We start from the raw sequence: 18,957 nt of genomic DNA, 5'->3' as shown, positions 1-18,957 counted from the left end.
GGAAAGAGAGAGCCATGCCAGCTTTGAATACAAATGAGACCCTCCTTGCCCTCATCTTCTCACGCACTCAAACACACACACAACACATAACAGACACACTCCCACACGCTCTCACATTGGCACAGGCACTCCCCCTCCTCACCGCAGCTGTGCAGGATAGGTGCAGCACAGACAGCCATTTCTCTGCTCATCCATCTCTGTCTGGACAGGGTCATTAAGCAGAGACAGGGCGGCGTATGGTGCGCACGTACGTGATGTGTGGCTACTTGCCGTGAGGTGAGGGAAGGGGGGATACACACTCATCCTTCTGTCGCGGGAGCCCCTGTCTCTCAATAGCGGCTTGCGTGGGCAGAGGAGAGGAGGAGGGGAGTGAGTGAAAGAGAGGGAGAAAGAGAGAGGAGGAAAAGAAGAGCGAGTACAGATTCAGTGTGAGAGCTGGAGCCAGCGCGGGAGCTGAGCAGCGAGACCCTCCTCCACCATGGCTACTGCATAGGAATCTGTCATCACAGCATCAGGGTGTATGAGGTGAGGGGGGCTGTTAATATCCATTTGTGTGTGTGTGTGTGTGTGTGTGTGTGTGTGTGTGTGTGTGTACTGCACCATTCAGCAGTTTAGTAGCCAGTGGCTTTGTGGCAGTGTTGGATGAGCATAATGAAGGTAATGCATGCACTTTAATTTGCATGCATAATGCTTGTGTGTGTGTGTGTGTGTGTGTGTGTGTGTGTGTGTGTGTATTTTTTGAACTGGCATTAAAACAGAGGTCTTTGCAGTAGGACAAGGAAAGAGACAGACTGAGAGACAGGAGAGGAGAGGGTATTCCCCATACGCTAGTTCTAATTACCCTGTATAGCAAAAATCACATTATGGGTTTTCTCTCGCTCGCTGTCTCTCTTTTTTTTCTCATTTTCTCTCTAAACCCCTATTAATAGCTGGGTTTGTCATGCTTAGGTCTGGGGAGTGTGGCCATCAGTGTGTGTGTGTTGCTAGGGCTGGAAGCATGATAAATGTAATTTTTACAGAGCTATGGCAGACAACATTCTCAGATAAAAAGGTTGAAGCGACAGTAGAGCAGAAGCCATGCACAAAGATAGCCCCCAGTCCAGGGACTTTGCAGCACAGCACCAGCAGGTTCTTTGCTCATCAGGTTTGACAGAATGAGATGTAGAAGGATGGAGGGAAAGGAGAGTGCATAGATAAACAGGAAGAGTGTGAGGGATGAAGGACTTGGTACAACAAGTCATTCTGCATCTTTGTATGTATGTGAGAAAATAGCTAGATTAATAGCAATGGAAGGGTATACCGGTTCATGGACCTAGCAAAAGCAGTTTTTCTCTCCCTCACCCTTTTTCTCTGACCCTGTTTCCCTATCTTTCTTTTTTGGAAGTAATAGATTGGTAAATGGAGGTTTATGGATGCGGCTTTGGTTGTGAGTGAATGGGCTATTCCAATACATTACTGGTCCCTTTACTTTACTAGAATGAGAACAGATACTCATCTGCATACACACACACACACACACACACACACACACACAGGGAGGGAGAAGAGAAAGAGACAAAGAGAAAAAAGTAAGTTTAAGTCCAGTTTGGAAAACTACTCAGTTTCTAACTGAGTTTTTATTGCTGACATTATCCTGACATTAACAGCTTTTAGAATCTCACCAAAAGCAACCTTAAATGAATTATTTCATCATGTTGTCCACATTTAAGTGCTTGTTTAATTATCTATTTATTTTGCATGTTTCTTTAAGAGTTATTCTCCAATAAGCTTGAAGATGACCCGTCAATACAAGGCTGACCCTGTGTTTGAAGCAGCCTCCTGCCCAGGTCTTGTCTTGGCCTGTGAGGTCAGAAAGGTCAACAGTGTCCTAGCTTCTACGACTCTCTTTTTCTTTCACTTTGAATGCCCGCAGCCCGCATGCCTTCTCTGTCTCTCCGTGGTTGTTCATGACCCAGGATGTTACACGGCCCTGCACAGACATGACCCAGGACATTACTCAGACCTGTGCAGACATGACCCAGGATGTTCCATGGTCCTACGCAGACATGACCCAGGATATCACACAGTCCTGTGCAGACATGACCCAGGGCGTTACACGGTCCTGCCAAATATGACCCAGGACGGTCCGCAGTCCTGCGCAGACATGACCAAGGACGTTACGCAGTTCTATGCAGACATGACCCAGGACATTGCGCAGTCCTGCGCAGATATGACCCACGGCGTTATATGTTCCTGCGCAGACATTACCTAGGACGTTATGCAGTCCTACGCATGCAGCCACCTCGCACTCAAGGGGTGCATGTTCAAAAAGTGATGGGCAGGCTAACACCTTCCGCTGCTTTATGTGTTATTTATTTACTGTATTTACCTTTCCTGTACTACCAACTTTGTACTGGTAAAACCAAGATTAGAACACATGTTAAATTAAGACAATTTTGAAAATACAACAAAAGACAGTAGGGCTAAGATAATAAAAGCAATTGTTTGACTTTACTTTGGCTTTATGGTTTGGTATTATGATGTTTAAAGTTTGTTAGTATACCAAAATGACATCAGTGCAAGTTTTAATGGTCAGTTCAGTTCAGAGAATTTAAGTAAAATGCTCTGAAGATTCAAATTCCCCTAAACACTTCACTATAGATTTTCATATAATATGGAAATAGGCCTGTAATTTCATAAGTAATTGTAGAGCGGTGGAGGTGGTGAATAAGAGAGGCACATGCTTATTTAGTGCAAGAGTTGGTGCTTGGTGCTTGGGAGTTTAGTCTCAGACTAAGCCTTCTAACCTCTTTCCCTCAGGTGTAAGAAGTAGGAGGCGACAGTGAAGGCAGATCAAACATGGCGGTCGAGGAGAAGGCTGGCGTGAAGAGCAGTACCTCCATTCTGCCCTGCTTCTTGTTTGTGGAGGTGAGTAAGCACACACTAGGCTGAGGCTTGCCACACATTCTCCAGTTCTCTTGCCTGGTCCTCGCTCTGGGACAAAGATGCACCAAGATGCTTCAAGGCCAGCCGTGAGTTTTCAGCCAGAGGTGGTTATAGGAAGACATTTAATCGATCATAACGGTCTCCATCTGGAACCGGTCTTTAGTGCTGTCCTTATCTGAGCCTACCAGCTCCTTAACATTTGCTGTTTCTTGACACAGCTTCCTGTGAGTCTCAGCAGGTGTTCCTGTGAGTTTCAGCAGGTGTTCCTGTGTTCTTATGGACTGTACTGTAGTACCTTGTTTTGTGCATTTCAAGGCACCTTCAATCTTCTCTGAAATTATGCAGAAACAGGTGAAGAGTCTGTTAGTTTTGTAAGCAGAAAGAGGCAAAATATCGTCCATCCAATGAGAGATGGTGAGACCTTTACGGCCTCCAGCATGGATGACCCATACATGCTAAATCATAGTGTTACAGTTTTTTAGGGGTCACACCAACAAATGGCCACTATTTGCAAACTGTGGTAGCCTTATTATTTTGGTCTGGAAGTGCTGTGAAACACAAATAAGCAGATGCTGTGTTATTACACAGTAAAGTGTTAATTAAACAAGGCAGGAGGGGGGGTAGCTTGATCGCATATCTTGTATATCTCACCCTTTATTTACTTAATAGGCAATGCAGAGCCATTTACATCATTTAATTATCAGCGCAAGGTCACATTTCCCTTGAATGTTATCTATCTTGGTGTTAGTAAGGATTTCAGCTTGGGGCAGTATTCATGTGCATGCGGGGGCCTCCTGGGCTGGCGTGCAGCTGTTAGAGCATGAGCAGGCGTTTCAGCAAGGGCTTCGCAGTTGGGATCCAGCCTGGTTACACAAGTGTGAAAAGCAGCCATTTCCAGACGTGTGTCTCAGCATCAATGGACATGGGGTTAGAGCATTAGGCAGGTCTGCAGGTGGCAGGGCTGAAAGAGGGACAAAATCAATACGCACAACAGGCATAGTCAGAAATAGTCACCAAGCAGTTTCACAGAAAGCCAGACCGTAAGCCCAAATGGCTCTGACTGCGGCCAGGAAGAAATCTTCTGAGATGGCAGAAACCGTGACTGGAGCCAAGTCTCAGAAGGGAAATTCACCCTCGTCAGGTTGACACTACATAGTGAGGTTATCAGTGAAATAAGTCTAATAAAGGATTAGAATAGAAGCACTTGAATTATACAGGAAAGATCCATGAAATAAACCCATGACCAGTTTTAAAACTCTATTTAGTTTTGCTGGACTAAGTGGTTGAATGGGACATATACATGATGTGGAAGATATGAGAACATAGCACGTTAGTACAGTACGAGCACTTGACCAATTTAAGAGCAGGTTTGATGTTCATTTGGCAGGTGGGAATTCAAGAGGATAATTGGGGTTAGGAGTTTATGCAAAATGCAGCACATGGTATTGCGTTGAAATGAGAGTTAAGAGTCTGTAAAAGTGAATGCATGCCAGTGGACCTTATGGGACCTGTACACTGTTCATGTGCAGAAGGCAATAATGAAAATCTTTTTAACAAGATGCACAAAAATGTACATAAGGCTTGCTCACTCCCTTTCTTTCTTTTCTCTCTTTCACTCTCTCTCTCTCTTTCACTCCCTCTCTTTCAATTCTCTCTCTTTTTCTCTTTTCACTCACATAAACATACAACGCACTCACTCTCACACACACTATCCCACTATCCCACTCTACTGCTGTTACTATGGAGACAAATCAACTGGATTTTTCATCGTCCTTCTGTTTGCGCACCCTCTCATCTTTCTCTCCATCACTCTCATCTTTCTGTCATTCTCGCTCTCCTCTGAGTCTCTCCTCTTAGTCTCTATCTGTCTCTCTTTCCATGCATTTTACACACACACATGCACACACACACACATGCAAACACACACCTATAAATGCATACACGCATGCGCGTGCACGCACAAGTACAAATGCATGCACGAATGCACACAAGCACAAATGCTCACATGCATGTGCATGCACACACACACACACACACACACACACACACACACACACATACACACACACCTACACATACATGCACACACACACACACACACACACACAAATGCATCTGTTCTTTCTTGGTTTCATACAAACCTAATGGGTTGATTCTGTGCATTTGTCCCATAACTAAGCACCATCTTTGCTGTTGTGACCGTGTGGCAGACAGGAGAAGGAACAGTGGAGCACAGCAGCCGCAGCTGGAAAGGAATCATATTACCAGTGTGCTCAGACCGTGTGCTCTAAAATCCTTTTCTCAGTTATCTTTTACTAGAAACACTCCCTGTGACTTGCATTGATTTTAGGGTTTGAAATAAGATCCTGCTTTGTGCCAAGATGTATTCACAGAGAGAAAGAGACAGACAGAGAGAGAAAGAGAGAGAGAGAGAGAGAGAGAGAGAGAGAGAGAGAGAGAGAGAGAGAGAGAGAGAGGATTTACAATTATTTGTGAAAATTATTTATAGTAGTGTGTTATTTTGCAGAAGAAAATGGATCATTACATCGCCTGCATGTTTCAGTGGGGGGGCACTGTTGGAGTAGTTTGCCTGCATGTTTCACTAGGGGGCACTATTGGAGTAGTCTGTTTTTTATGTATTTTATGGGTGCAGTACCTCTTACATCCACTGTGGTGTGATGGAATTCTACCTGAGTATTTCATTTGAAAAAGAAAATCCGCATTTTATCTTCCATGAATTTTTCATGTTTTAAAATGTTATGAAGTAACCTACACTGTCAGAACTGCTTGTATCTATGTATAGATATATATAGTTTATATAGTTATGTACATATAGACAGACAGGCCCACAGACAAAACACACACACACACGCATAGACTCCTTAGCGCCATACTGTGGAATCACACACATTCCATGGTGTGTTTTTGGCTGGAACTCTTGACTCTAAAACTATAAGATGTCTGACAGCACATAACACTTGCTCACCTGCACCTGTTGCAAACAGTAAGTCTTTCAACTAGCACCACACACACATGCTCACACATGCAAACACACACATACACTTGCACTCTGTGCTTTGATCAGATGGGCAATCCTGAATAATAGTTTCTTTGGTTTCCATCTGTTTAAAGTGCTCTACTTGTATACAGGTTGCAGGAGGAGGATGCACAGTTGAACTAGATTAGACTGAACCTCTACAGAAAGATAAGAAGCACACTCAGCCACACTTAATGTGTTTGATTACATGCATGTTGTTACATACATTGTATAAATGGGCCAAGAAATGGAGTTGGATAAAACCATTTCTGTTTTTGGCTCATTCTTTTTCAAGCCCATTGCTCACAGACACACACATGTACACACACACACACACACACACACACACACACACACACACACACACACACACACACACACACACACACACACACACACACACAAAAAGAGCCTCAAGTTAAATTCAATATATTCCACTTCTAGCAAAATAAAAGCCTTCATGTGCCAGCATCCCACTCTTTCTCTCTCCCTTCTCTCTCTCTCTCTCTCTCTCTCTCTCTCTCTCTCTCAAACATGCTCTCTTTTTCACTCACTCTCACGGTCTCTCTCCCTTACACACACACTCTATCTCCCTCTCTTGCTCTATGTTCTGGCACTCTTTACTGCTTTTTCACTCTTTCCTCTGGAGCCACACTCCTCCTCCTCCCCCATCCTCTCCTTTTCTTCCTCCCACAGAACAGGCCCTATCCAGCCTTCACAGCACAGTGGAACACAGCACTCCCTGGCCCATCACCCTTTCACTACCTGACTTGCGCCCTCTCCTGCATGCCAGCACTAATACCTGCTCTAACTCTTGCTCTCTCTCTCTCTCTCTCTCTCTCTCTCTCTCTCTCTCTCTCTCTCTCTCTCTCTCTCTCTCTCATGCTGTCACTGTTCTTCGTTCTCTTTTCACAATTCTCCTCCACACAGTTAGTCACCTTGAACTGCAAGTTATTACGCATGCGTGCACACAGACCTCTGAACTCGCACACACAAATGCACATGCAGAGACCCGAGCGTGCATGCTGACACACACATACACACACACATATGCACACCTATTCACTCACGATTTCCCTCCTCTCTGAATTGCTTCTGCTTGGTCCTTTCTGCTCTGCTGAATTCAGAGATGCTGCCTTGAGCTGCCTGCAAAGGCAAAAAGTTATTTTCCAAACATCTTCTCCTGAAGGGGAGAGAGAGAGAGAGAGAGAGAGAGAGAGAGAGAGAGAGAGAGAGAGAGAGAGAGAGAGAGAGAGAGAGAGAGCAAAGGATGTAGAGAGAGAAAGCAAGAGAAAAAGTAGCGATGATGGAAGCTCCTGCAGCAGTAATGATCATTCTAATGTCAACTCCAGGCAAAAACAAAAACAACATTATTGATCAGGAATGCTAAAAAGTTCTACATTGTTTGGTGTTGTCTGTTTAAAATGTTTAACCTGTGTTAATTTCTCATTTTTGTTGTAGTGTTGGTAATAACATCTATCTCAAAGTTGATTTGAAAATTAGTCTTGATTTCAATTAGTCTATCTTTCTGGAGAAATATAAATATGACTATGGAATTCACTCACCTAGGGAATATCTTTCATACACAAGACAATTTGTTCTTGTGAGTTAAATCTAACCACAGAGTCAGGATAATGGAAGATACAGTGGACAGCAAAGTATGTAATTAGTGTGTGTGTGTGTGTGTGTGTGTGTGTGTGTGTGTGTGTGTGTGTGTGTGTGTGTGTGTGTGTGTGTGCTGAAAGTACTGCAAAATCTTGTTCGCTATCCTAAATAATCTATCCTCGCTATCCTCAGAGTTTGTTGATTCAATTTAAAGTAATATTTGATATGTTGCTTATATTTGAATCCCATATGAATCCCATGTCCCTCACTCATACAGCATTTTCAACCTCACATCTTTGCCTTCTGTTTGCCTTAATATTATTCACACTAAAACACTGGCCCATGACCTAATTAACTCTTGATTACTGTTATTCACTTTATATTGATCTTTCTTTAAAGGGCTTTAGCAGTTCTTTTAAAAACTCAACTGCTGGACATCACAAACCTGAGCCATTTTTGCATATCACCCCAATTACTTATCAGCAACACTGGTTACCAGTCACTCTTCATATTAGGTTCAAACCTCTGCTTACTACTTTCAAAACCCTGTACAATTGTCCCTGCTTGTCTCTCTGAAGTCCTTCATTCTCTCAGCTCTCCTCTGCCCTCAGGGTCTTCTGGCTGTGGACTGCTTGCAGTCCGCTACCACACACCAGGCTCTCCTCCTGTTCATTTTATTTTTGGCAAGTGTCCTTTCAGATGGACATCTTAAACATAGGACACCATCCTTCAGCTATAAAGCCAGATCTGGCTGGACATGATTTTCTTACTTTAAAATCAGTCCAGGTCAAGTTACTACTCCATGCACTGAATTTGCACTTGATTTCAAAGGGGAATAGTTTTGTAAAAGACGAAGAAGAAGAAGAAGAAGAAGAAGAAGAAGAAGAAGAAGAAGAAGAAGAAGAAGAAGAAGAAGAATAGATTATACTATAGTAAATACTGCTTATGTGCCAAGGAAGCCCACAACTCTGATTTAATATGTTTGGAGGCTTATCACCTTGAGCAATGTAAAAATGTATTACAAGACACTATTTAAAAGTATCTTACTTGAGAATTATAATATAAAGCAGGCAGTTTTATACTATCAGATACAGATGTTCTTTTGCTTTTAGTCAAGTTCATTAATCAAAGTAATGTCCTCAAATAGATTATTCCTGACATGCAACAGTAGCACTAGGCTAATTAGATTTGATGGGCTAGCATTATTGTAAGCTCTGTGAAAGGCTAGCCAGAAAGAAGTCGTAATGATCATTCTTTCTCATGTTTTGTATCATTAGTGCTAACATAAAGCTAGTCACTTTACTAGGTTTGCTAGTGCTAGGGGTCAGGAAGGGCAACAATTCTTCCATCATTCAGTCTATCTGGTGGATTCAGTCTGTCTTGTTGGGGTGGCGGTGTGTGGGTATGATGGCGATGATCATGATGTTGATGATGATGGTGATGATGATGATGATGATAAGATGATAAGATGATGAGATCTCTCTCATATCCAATCTATGTTACACTGCTTAACTTTAAAATGTTTTTGTTGTTGTTAATTCTTTTTGTTTTATGCTCCCAAAGATATTTGTCCATTCATCCATGTCCAGATATCTGTCCCAGTCAAACCCAGATCTGCCTTGCTCCTAGCCTTTAAAGCACTGTAATAAACTTGGCTTGTCACTCAAAATTAAATCTTCAATGAGCTCTATATCAATAAAGAAACCCAGCAGTCAAATTATTGCATGACCTGCTGTGCCTGTAGGACATGTGGGATTAGTCCCACGTGTGAAAGTATGGCCCAGAATATATCTTGAAATTAATTAACTTTGTTTGTATTGCACTTATTTAACCTAATTTAGCCATAATTTCTGTTGCATTCTAGTTGCTAAATAAAGTAGTACTGTAATTGTTTCAGGCATAAAGATATAATGTATTCATATGCTTTAAACACAGCAAGCTCCATATTGAGGAAATTCAACTGTAAATTTAAAATGCGTTCCTTTTTTCCCTGAATGCACTGTGTACATAAAATCGGCATTGGTGAGGTAAAGAACAGCAACCTACTACAACCCAAATTCTGGCTTCTGGCAGACTTTCATGAAAAAAAAAAAACAGGACAGACAAATCATATGGCCTATCTTCTATCTATCTAACATAATATATCAGTGATGTCTGATACTGATAATTGATGGTTGTGCTTATAGTAACTTTTCTTGAGGAAGTAAATTAATTAAGATGAATTAAGCATTTTAGGGATAATGTTGCCCACAGAGATTCAAATGAACCTGTAACAAGTCAGCAGTACATTCTGGAAATCTTGGAATTAAATCTAAGCCTAGCAGTTGGCTAGTAAGCCCTGAGTTTCGGCCATGGGAAGTGAAGAGAGATCAACACCCAGTACAAATGAAAGCAGCTGTGTGCTTCAAAGCATTCTGGATTGATCCACTTCCATCATAACTGAAAATGGAAAACATTTTTGACAAATTTTCAACTGAATAAGTGATAACTGCTTACTGTTAAAGGCCTCCCTTTACTAGTTTATGTAGCAAAAAGAAAGATTTTCATGACGACGCTCACCTTTGTGTAACTGAATGTGGCCAATTAAAGGTTGAATCTCACTCCACTTCAAATAACAAAAATGGACAGTAAGAAAGCATAACTATCCCAGTGGTACGCTTGTGAGACAGACAAGATTAGATTTTAGCACAGAACCACAGATGCTAAACAGGCCCATAAATAGATAGATACATACCCAAGAAAGCTAACTAACATAAACACCTGGGGAAAAAAATCTGCCTTTTTACTCTAAATTTGTATGAGTAGAAAATAGTGCCATATGGAAATCTCCCCCTCCCTCTCTCTCAGGGTGAGCAGTCTACAGTGCTCTCCGAGAGAGCAGAGACCCAAACTGTGATTCTGGCATCAGGGCTTAGAGGGCCATTTGGGCTCTGTGCACTTGCCAAATTTAACCCGCGTTGCTCAAGTGCTTCCACAGTAATAGAAGTCTGTCAGCGCTGAACCTTCCACAATAATAACAACAGAAATATGTGCAAGTTCCTAAGCCTCATCACTGTACCAAATCAATATTGTTCATACTGGACCTGAAGCAGGAAATGTCAATAGAATATCCTGTATCTTGTGAAATAGCATTACAATGATACATCGCCTGATCTGTATCAAAATTTAATAAAATAGCTATATATATATATATATATATATATATATATATATATATATATATATATATTATATATATATATATGTTTGTACTAGACAAGCTAGAGTATTTTAGAAACTGAAAAGCATGGATCAACATGAAAGCAAGGATCCACCCTGCTTTGTATCAATAGATCAGGCTGGTGATGGTGGTGTGGGTGATATTTTATTGACACACTTTGGGCCCTTTAAAACAAATTGAGCATCCTTTAAATGCGTCAGCCTTCCTGGGTATTGGTGCTGACCATGTCCATCCCTATATGACCCCAGTGTATCAGTCTTCTGAGCAGCAGGATAATGCACCATGTCATAATGCTCAAATAATCTCAAACTTTCTTGAACATGACATTGAGTTCACTGTACTCAAATGGGTTGTGGTGGAACGTGAGATTCAGATCATGGATGTGCAGCCAACAAATATGAAGCAACTGCATGATGCTATCATATCAATATAGACCAAAATCTCTGAGGAATGTTTCCAGCACCTTGTTGAATCTATGCCATGAAGAATTAGGGCAGTTTCGAAGGCAAAATGGGGTCCAAACTGGTGCTAGCCAGGTGTACTTAATAAAGTGGCTGGTGTGTGTGTGTGTGTGTGTGTGTGTGTGTGTGTGTGTGTGTGTGTGTGTGTGTGTGTGTGTGTGTGTGTGTGAATTTTCTCCAGAGATAATTCCAATATACTGTAGTAAAAGATGTAGAGATGTTAAAAATATTCCAGAGCAACAGTACATTATGGACAGAGGTCCTTTTAGTTCTAGGAGGAGGAACTAGTTTATATTAGACAAAGTAGATAAGTAAATCATAGTAAATCATAACATTCATTCCATGGGGATGAATGAGGATTTGAAAGTATATGATTGAATATGGCATATTTCATTCAGTAGCTAGCTAGTGTACACCTCAGAGGAAAGGCATTGTCAAACCCAGTGTTAATGTGAGTCATGTCCTGCTTTTTAAGCCCTCCAGAGACAGAGGCATGTCCTCTTTAGGGCTAGCTCGTGTCTTCAGCAAGCAGCAGAGTAGCTTATATGCCAAAACAAAGAAAAATGTGTAAAATGTGCCCACCCATGAATAATTTGGCCCAATGAGAGATGCACTTAATGCTTGGCTTGACAATGGAAGGATAGTGCTATGACTAGAGCACATATCTGTTCATGTGCCCAAAACAGTGCTTATACCAAATTATGAAATTGATATACTATTTGAATTGTTATAATCTTAATGGAGTGATTTTCCAGACTTAGTGTAAGACTTGTAAGACCAGTCTTGTACTAAATTAATAACACTGGTATGTCACATTTGACTGTAGAATTTTCAAAATGTTAATCCTGGATTCAATGGTGATTAAGTGTGATGTTCGATTAGTTTTTCAGATCCACATTAAATTTAAGTCTAGATTCGAAACATTTCCAATGTTGAAATTTCCACCACTCATACATCAGCTTAGTTAAAGACAATGATCCGTGCCTGGGAAACAAGCCCCTAATATCTCCATTTCATCCTTGCCGGCAGTGCAATAGATTAGTGAATTCTTCCCAAAACTCTTCCTGGATTGATGAACTGTAGAATAGTAGAGGTGCACTGATTTGGTTATATAAGAAAGAGTCTAAAAGTAACGGCTGGCATTTTACCTTATGTACTGCTTGACAAATTTGTGTTTTAAATGCATTCAGTTCTCTACCTTAGTGAGAGTAGCAGAAGAATCCAGCAGTTATGATTGTCTACATAATGACATATCAAAAATAATATTTTCTCGCTAGTGAAAGGTGGATAGGAAGGGTAAAAAGATTGCCTGAAACAAGATGTATAAAAACCCAGTCTCTGTGTGTGTGTGTGTGTGTATGTGTGTGTGTGTGTGTGTGTGTGTGTGTGTGTGTGTGTGTGTGTGTGTGTGTGTGTGTGTGTGTGTTTGTGGGAGTGTGTGAGTATGAAAAGAAACCCCTCAGGGTGTCCCTCATCTATACCACACACACACACACACACACACACACACACACACACACACACACACACACACACACACACACACACACACACAGAGAGAGAGTCCCAGATGCCCTTTGCACTGCTCTATACAAAAGCTGAGAGAATTTGATAATCTCAGAAAGGAAAAGCAGGCGCAATTAAAATGTGTTAATTATCATGTTCACATGACATCCACTTGTGCTGCCCATCAAGTGCATCCAAAAATACACACACACACACACACACACACACACACACACACACACACACACACACAGATGGAGAGGGATCCACACATGACACACTCTTCCAGACTCATTTGTGCTGGCTTACACTCACTCTAGCTGCCCTCCTCCTCCCTCTCTGTGGCTCTGCCTTCCCACTCTTCCCCCTCAGTTTATTCCCACCTTTTACTCTCTCATCACTCTCACTTCCATCTCTTTGCATATACTAGAAACCTTTCTTCTCAGTAGGAGTTCTGTCCTCTTTCTCGCTCTCTCTCTCTATCTCTATCCCTCCCTCCCGCCCTCTCTCCTATGCCGGCTCGCATGGTAGTAGGAGTACAGGGCTGGAGTGTGCCTCCTCCTTCTCCATTCTAAAGCGAGGACCATGTTCTATTTCCAGCTGGTGATCATGGCAGGCACGGTTCTCCTTGCGTACTACTTTGAGTACACGGACACCTTCCCCGTGCACATGCAGGGCTTCTTCTGCTTCGATAAGGCATTCTCCAAGCCCTACCCGGGGCCGGATGAGAGCAGCAAAGTGCCACCCGTCCTCGTCTACTCTCTGGTAACTGCCATCCCTACCGTGATGGTGAGTACACAGAAGACTATGCTTTCTTCCTCTCTGTTTCTCTCTCTCTCTACTCCATAGTGTACTGGTGGGTTGGGAAAGCAAACTTGTGCGTGGGTGCTCGTGGTTGAGCATGGATAAAAGGAGAGGCTTGAATGTGCGAGCGGCTGGCTTGTTGCTGCATGCAGGTGTCTGTGTGCATGAGAGAGGGAGACTGTATTCTCTTTGTGACACGTGTATGGAACGTGTCGAACTGCATGTGTTTGGTGTGTGCCTTTAGTTCAATGGGTATGAATGGGCTTGATGAGTGGTAGGTTGCAGGGCACAGTTCTCTTGTTCTACAGTAAACTAACAGATTGTAACAGATTGTAGAACCACATGGATTTACCTCCCTCTTAATGCAGGGTGTGTGGGTGTGTGGGTGTGTGTGTGTGTGTGGGTGTGTGTGCCTGCACACGCACACACATGTGTATGTAGGGGTGTGTGCTTGTGAATGAATTGGCAAATGTAAAGTTGAAGCATAAAGAGAGGTGTGTGTGTGTGTGTGTGTGTGTGTGTGTGTGTGTGTGTGTGTGTGTGTGTGTGTGTGAGCGCGTGCATGTATATGTGTGTATACGTGAGCATGTGCTAGAATGTGTGAACACTCAAGCAACCAAAGTGACAACAAACTAGCAGACACAGCACTTCTGATAATAAGCAGAGAGATATGAGATATGATAGGGGGAAGAACAAGGGGTACAAGAAAGCATGTGATATGCAGATGTCTTCAGGGCGTGGGTAAGAGAAATCAAAATAAAAAAGCATGAGAAATGTGTGAGTGCACGGTGTGTGAGTGCACGGTGTGTGAGTGCACGGTGTGTGAGCTGTGCTGATGGAGAAATGGAGACATGGAGAGAAAAAGAGAAAGGGTAAGTGTGAAATATGCGGCACCTGTTGCTGGTTCTCTGTCTGCTAGGGCACAGACACAGCCTGAGTAAGTCAATCACAGAGCACACAGACAAGCTCTGCAAGACTCTTTTCATCAAATGCTAATTACCTAGACAAAAATTCTAAGCACATTTGGTGATCTGTTGGAATCTTCTATAAAAAACATGACCTTTGTTTCAGACACATGGCTTGTTTGATTCTGATCCTGATACGACCAAGAACAGGTTTTGATCAGACTAAGTGAATATTTCCACTGAAGTTTAAAAATAAATCACATTTGTAAATAAGTGAGGAAACCACAAAAAAACGTTACTCCATGAATGATTTGTTTAAGGCAAATTTCCATTTACAGTTTTGATCCTAAATCTGACCTAGACACAACCAATCACGCACAAAGCATGTGTACAGCTTCACCAAGACCAAATGCATGGAAGACCAAATGCTTTAAAAAAAAAAAAAAAAAACATGACCCAAAGTAAACTAAAGGTACAACATGACAAAATCCCAACACTGAAACACTGAAAACAAACACCAACTTACCCTTAACCAGACTCACACTCAACTAAATCGAACAAAGAGCACAGATAGAACCTAAGCCCAAACCAGTCCATTAAGCACAGAACAAAATCATAAGCTGCCCCAGACTCAACCACTCACACATGAGGTTCATCCTGTCACAAATCCACAGCTTAATCGGGGTTCTTAGATCAGGACACTTCAAAAAGTCTGTAAAAATTTAATTGGCAAAAAACTGTCAGTCTTTGCCAGCACTGATGGCACTGTTAATAACTGCTGCATTAATGAGATGCAGTGATGCTACATATCGCTGACACCAGCTCTCACCACCTTAATGCACAGACTAAGGCAGGTCCACGAGAGGGCGGTGTGGCACCCAGCTCAGCCTCAAGGGCATCTCTGGTTCACTAAATAATTGCTTAATGCATTAAGTCTCTTTAAAGAGATATTTCTCATCTGCTAGGAGACCAAACAGAGGGCAGCCTATGAAGCAAGATGAAGACGTTTTCAGCACTGACCACACTCTCTTTCATTATTCTTTTCTCCACTTCAGCAATGGCCATGTTCCCTCTCATCCATTGCTCTCTTCACGTAGGACCTCTTCAGTGTGTGTACTAGAACAATTGACTACTCAGTTCATCTGTTATGTAAATGGATCCTTTCCTGTGGCTTCGCTAGGTATAGTACCAAGGTTCACTGGCCTACTCTCTCTCTCTCTCTCTCTCTCTGTATCTTTTTTTTCAATTTCATTCAATTCAATTCAGTGTGCTTTACTGGCATGACAAATAATGCTGCATTTGTATTGCTGAGCTTAAGAGTATAAAGGAATAATAGAAAAAGAAACTGAACATTATTTAGTTTGTGATAAAGAAAATTATGATTATGAACTCTTTAGTGCATTAAGCATTGCAATATGACAGTTGGAGGGGAAGTATAAGACATCAATAATATAATAATAATAATAATAATATAATGACATCAATCTTCAAAAGCTCTTTCTCCCTCTCTCTGCTCCTCTAAGATGTCAGAGGTTATAGTGAACCTTCTCTACCTCCAGGTGTCATCTCTCCAGTCATCTCTCCATCTCTTCAGTAGGTCTCCAGCCATGTGCTCAGAGCAGAGAGATCCTGCTGGCTGTAAACAGTGACTGGCTCTATGGCTTGAACACATTTCTTTATAAAACCTGTTTCTTTGTTGAGCTTCAATAGCAGAAGCTATTTTCTCTATGAGCTGTTTTCTCTATTACTATGGAACAATGAATATTGGTTCATATAATAGAATCGCAGCTCTTCCCTTTATTTTAGGTAATCTGCAGCTTCTAGAGCTGGCCTGATCAGGAGAGAAGGGGAGTAAGCTAATACAGTGTGAGAGTACATAATGGATTAAAGTTCAGCCCAGTCAGAGAAAACGCATTACACATGAACTGAGTCCCCCAGACACATGATACCTGCCACCTCATCTTTTGATCCAGCAGTGGTGCAGCACACTGGAGAATGCTAGCTAATTACTATACATAAGGATCCTATATAAACAACTGAATATACAAAAAATCCTATACTGTTTCTATTATATGAAACATCCAGCCTTTTTTACAATATGTGTAATAGACAGTTTTACAGCTTGAAGACTGCTAGGCAAGAAGAGTATTAAGATGAGCCAGATGACGGACAAGCGCTCAGGACCTTCAGCAGCCTCCCATGGGGTGATCAAAAGCTCTCAACTGAATAAAAAAAAAAGTAAAAATGGTTCAAAAGAATTGATTAACAATTAATAGATATACATAGTGTTCTTTTTATTCTAGCTTACACATTAGCTATCAATGTAGGAGGGTGAGTTCTGACAAGTGTGTAAAGTGTAATTAGCCATCTGTCTTTTAGAGTGGCAGTATTATGAAACAATGTATGAAAGATTGCTAACTGTCAAGTTTTGTGACCTAACAGATGCCCACAATTGGCCTGCATTGCTTTGAAATGACTTTGAATAAGCCATCCTGTGGATGTGGCCTGTTGTGCTTTCATGGCACTAGAGCCTCAAATGGCATGGGCATCACCCAGAACTGGACTCCAGATGGCTGGGTCACCACCCAGAACTGGACTCCGGATGGCTGGGTCAAAACCCAGAACTGGACTCTGGATAGGTGGTGCATGACCTAGAATCTCATCTGTGTGCACAAATATGGAAGCAAATGCAATACATAATATGGATGGGTTTCTGTATCTCAGCTGGACAGTGGTTGTCAGATGCCCTATTAAATCCAATCCTTCCTTACCACTTTATAACATCAGTCTGACATCTTTCCATCTCCCAATAACAAATCTCATGAATTACTATGGAGTCCGTAGCCATTAAAAGATTGAATCTACTCCTTCTCTTTCAAAGGCTGCAGTGCCACTACATTTCTCCTGAATGGTTGACTGAAAATTTACTCAGTCCTCACTACTCACTTGTAAGGATTCATAGCCACTAGTGAGGAATCTAGTGAGGATGGAGTAGATTTTCCTGTGGCTTTAAAAATATCCAAACGATCCATTTCTGTTGCCATTTGTTTACTACAGGCTAAATTTAGTAGATACAGTGCTGTGTGCTTTTTATAATTTGTGCGTCTTGCTCAAAACACCATTTCTCCAACCATTTACCATCCCAAACAGAATGCAATGCTGAAAGATTTCTAATGTTGAAAATTTTGCCTTTATATAATAATTCTCACTGGTATTGAAATTGGCTAAGAATTTTTAATACCACAGTTTGCTCTTAGCTTATTGTATAACATGGCATTGCTTTTGTGGTTTCATTTTAAACTATATGGGCAACTGAAGGAGTTGATGCAGTGTAACCATTTGTGATCGTAATAGCTGGACCTTGCTGGTCTCTAAACCGTACAGCTAACTCTACAATTCAGTTAGCTGTGGAAACAAACACTGACAGGCCTTCAGCAATTGCTGTAGGCTTATTTACAATCATTAAATGGTGAACCAGTGGAAAAGCATCCTACACACACTAATAACACTTTATGTTATGGTGGAAATGTTCAATGTCAGTAAGAATATTTAAGACATGCCATGTATGTGGCACATAAGCACAAAATGCACCAGAAGTTTTAATAACAGGGGAAGAGTGTAGGTAAACGGAACAATGTCCATGTGATGGAGGACAGGCTTAAATAGGCTTAAACTTACTCTTGCAGACATATTCAAAACACAATACCCAACCCCCCTTTTTAGCCCAGATCTGTATGCTTGAGTTAAGCTGTGGAGATAAACGCTGCAGGTGCACTTTGCTTCTGTGACTCTCTGGGTCATTCTTGTCTTTCCCCATGCCTGTAGCGCAGTGTATGTGTGTGCACGTGTTCATGGGCATGGATGTGAATTTGTTTGTGTGCATAACTGTGTGTGTGTGTGTGGTTATGTGTGTGTGTGTGTGTGTGTGTGTGTGTGTGTGGTTATGTGTGTGTGTGTGTGTGTGTGTGTGTGTGTGTGGTTATGTGTGTGTGTGTGTGTGTGTGTGTGTGGTTATGTGTGTGTGTGTGTGTGTGTGTGTGTGGTTATGTGTGTGTGTGTGTGTGTGTGTGTGTGTGTGTGGTTATGTGTGTGTGTGTGTGTGTGTGTGTGTGTGTGTGTGTGGTTATGTGTGTGTGTGTGTGTGTGTGTGTGTGTGTGTGGTTATGTGTGTGTGTGTGTGTGTGTGTGTGTGTGTGTGTGTGTGTGTGTGTGTGTGTGTGGTTATGTGTGTGTGTGTGTGTGTGTGTGTGTGTGTGTGTGTGTGTATGTGTGTGCACGTGTTCATGGGCATGGATGTGAATTTGTTTGTGTGCATAACTGTGTGTGTGTGTGTGGTTATGTGTGTGTGTGTGTGTGTGTGTGTGTGTGTGTGTGTGTGTGGTTATGTGTGTGTGTGTGTGTGTGTGTGTGTGTGTGTGTGTGTGTGTGTGTGTGTGTGTTTGAGTCTATATGTGTGTTTGTGTGTATATTTTGTAAGTTGTCTTTGCACATATG

General features: G+C 41.8%; 1 protein-coding gene across 6 annotated transcripts in view; it reads left to right on the top strand.

Moving 5' to 3' along the window:
* The first annotated feature begins 348 nt into the window (after positions 1–348).
* The window catches only part of plppr2a (phospholipid phosphatase related 2a), a 29,981-nt gene continuing 11,372 nt past the window's right edge, over positions 349–18,957 (top strand). For 2 of the 6 annotated variants that reach the window (XM_027006532.2, XM_027006534.2), the window contains exons 1-3: positions 349–525; positions 2,800–2,907; positions 13,355–13,543. In XM_027006532.2, coding sequence (XP_026862333.2) covers positions 2,839–2,907; positions 13,355–13,543 — 258 coding nt within the window. In that variant the 5' untranslated portion in view covers positions 349–525; positions 2,800–2,838. Of the gene's footprint in view, positions 526–2,799; positions 2,908–13,249; positions 13,544–15,518; positions 15,644–18,957 lie in introns of those variants that run through there. The other 4 variants (XM_027006533.2, XM_027006536.2, XM_035527804.1 and 1 more) reach the window with 3 other exon arrangements.

The sequence above is a fragment of the Electrophorus electricus genome, chromosome 1 (genome assembly GCF_013358815.1).
Source record: "Electrophorus electricus isolate fEleEle1 chromosome 1, fEleEle1.pri, whole genome shotgun sequence".
Classification (NCBI taxonomy): Eukaryota; Metazoa; Chordata; class Actinopteri; order Gymnotiformes; family Gymnotidae; genus Electrophorus; species Electrophorus electricus.
The sequence above is the reverse complement of the archived record's forward strand: the minus strand, read 5'-3'. Positions and strand labels throughout refer to the sequence as shown.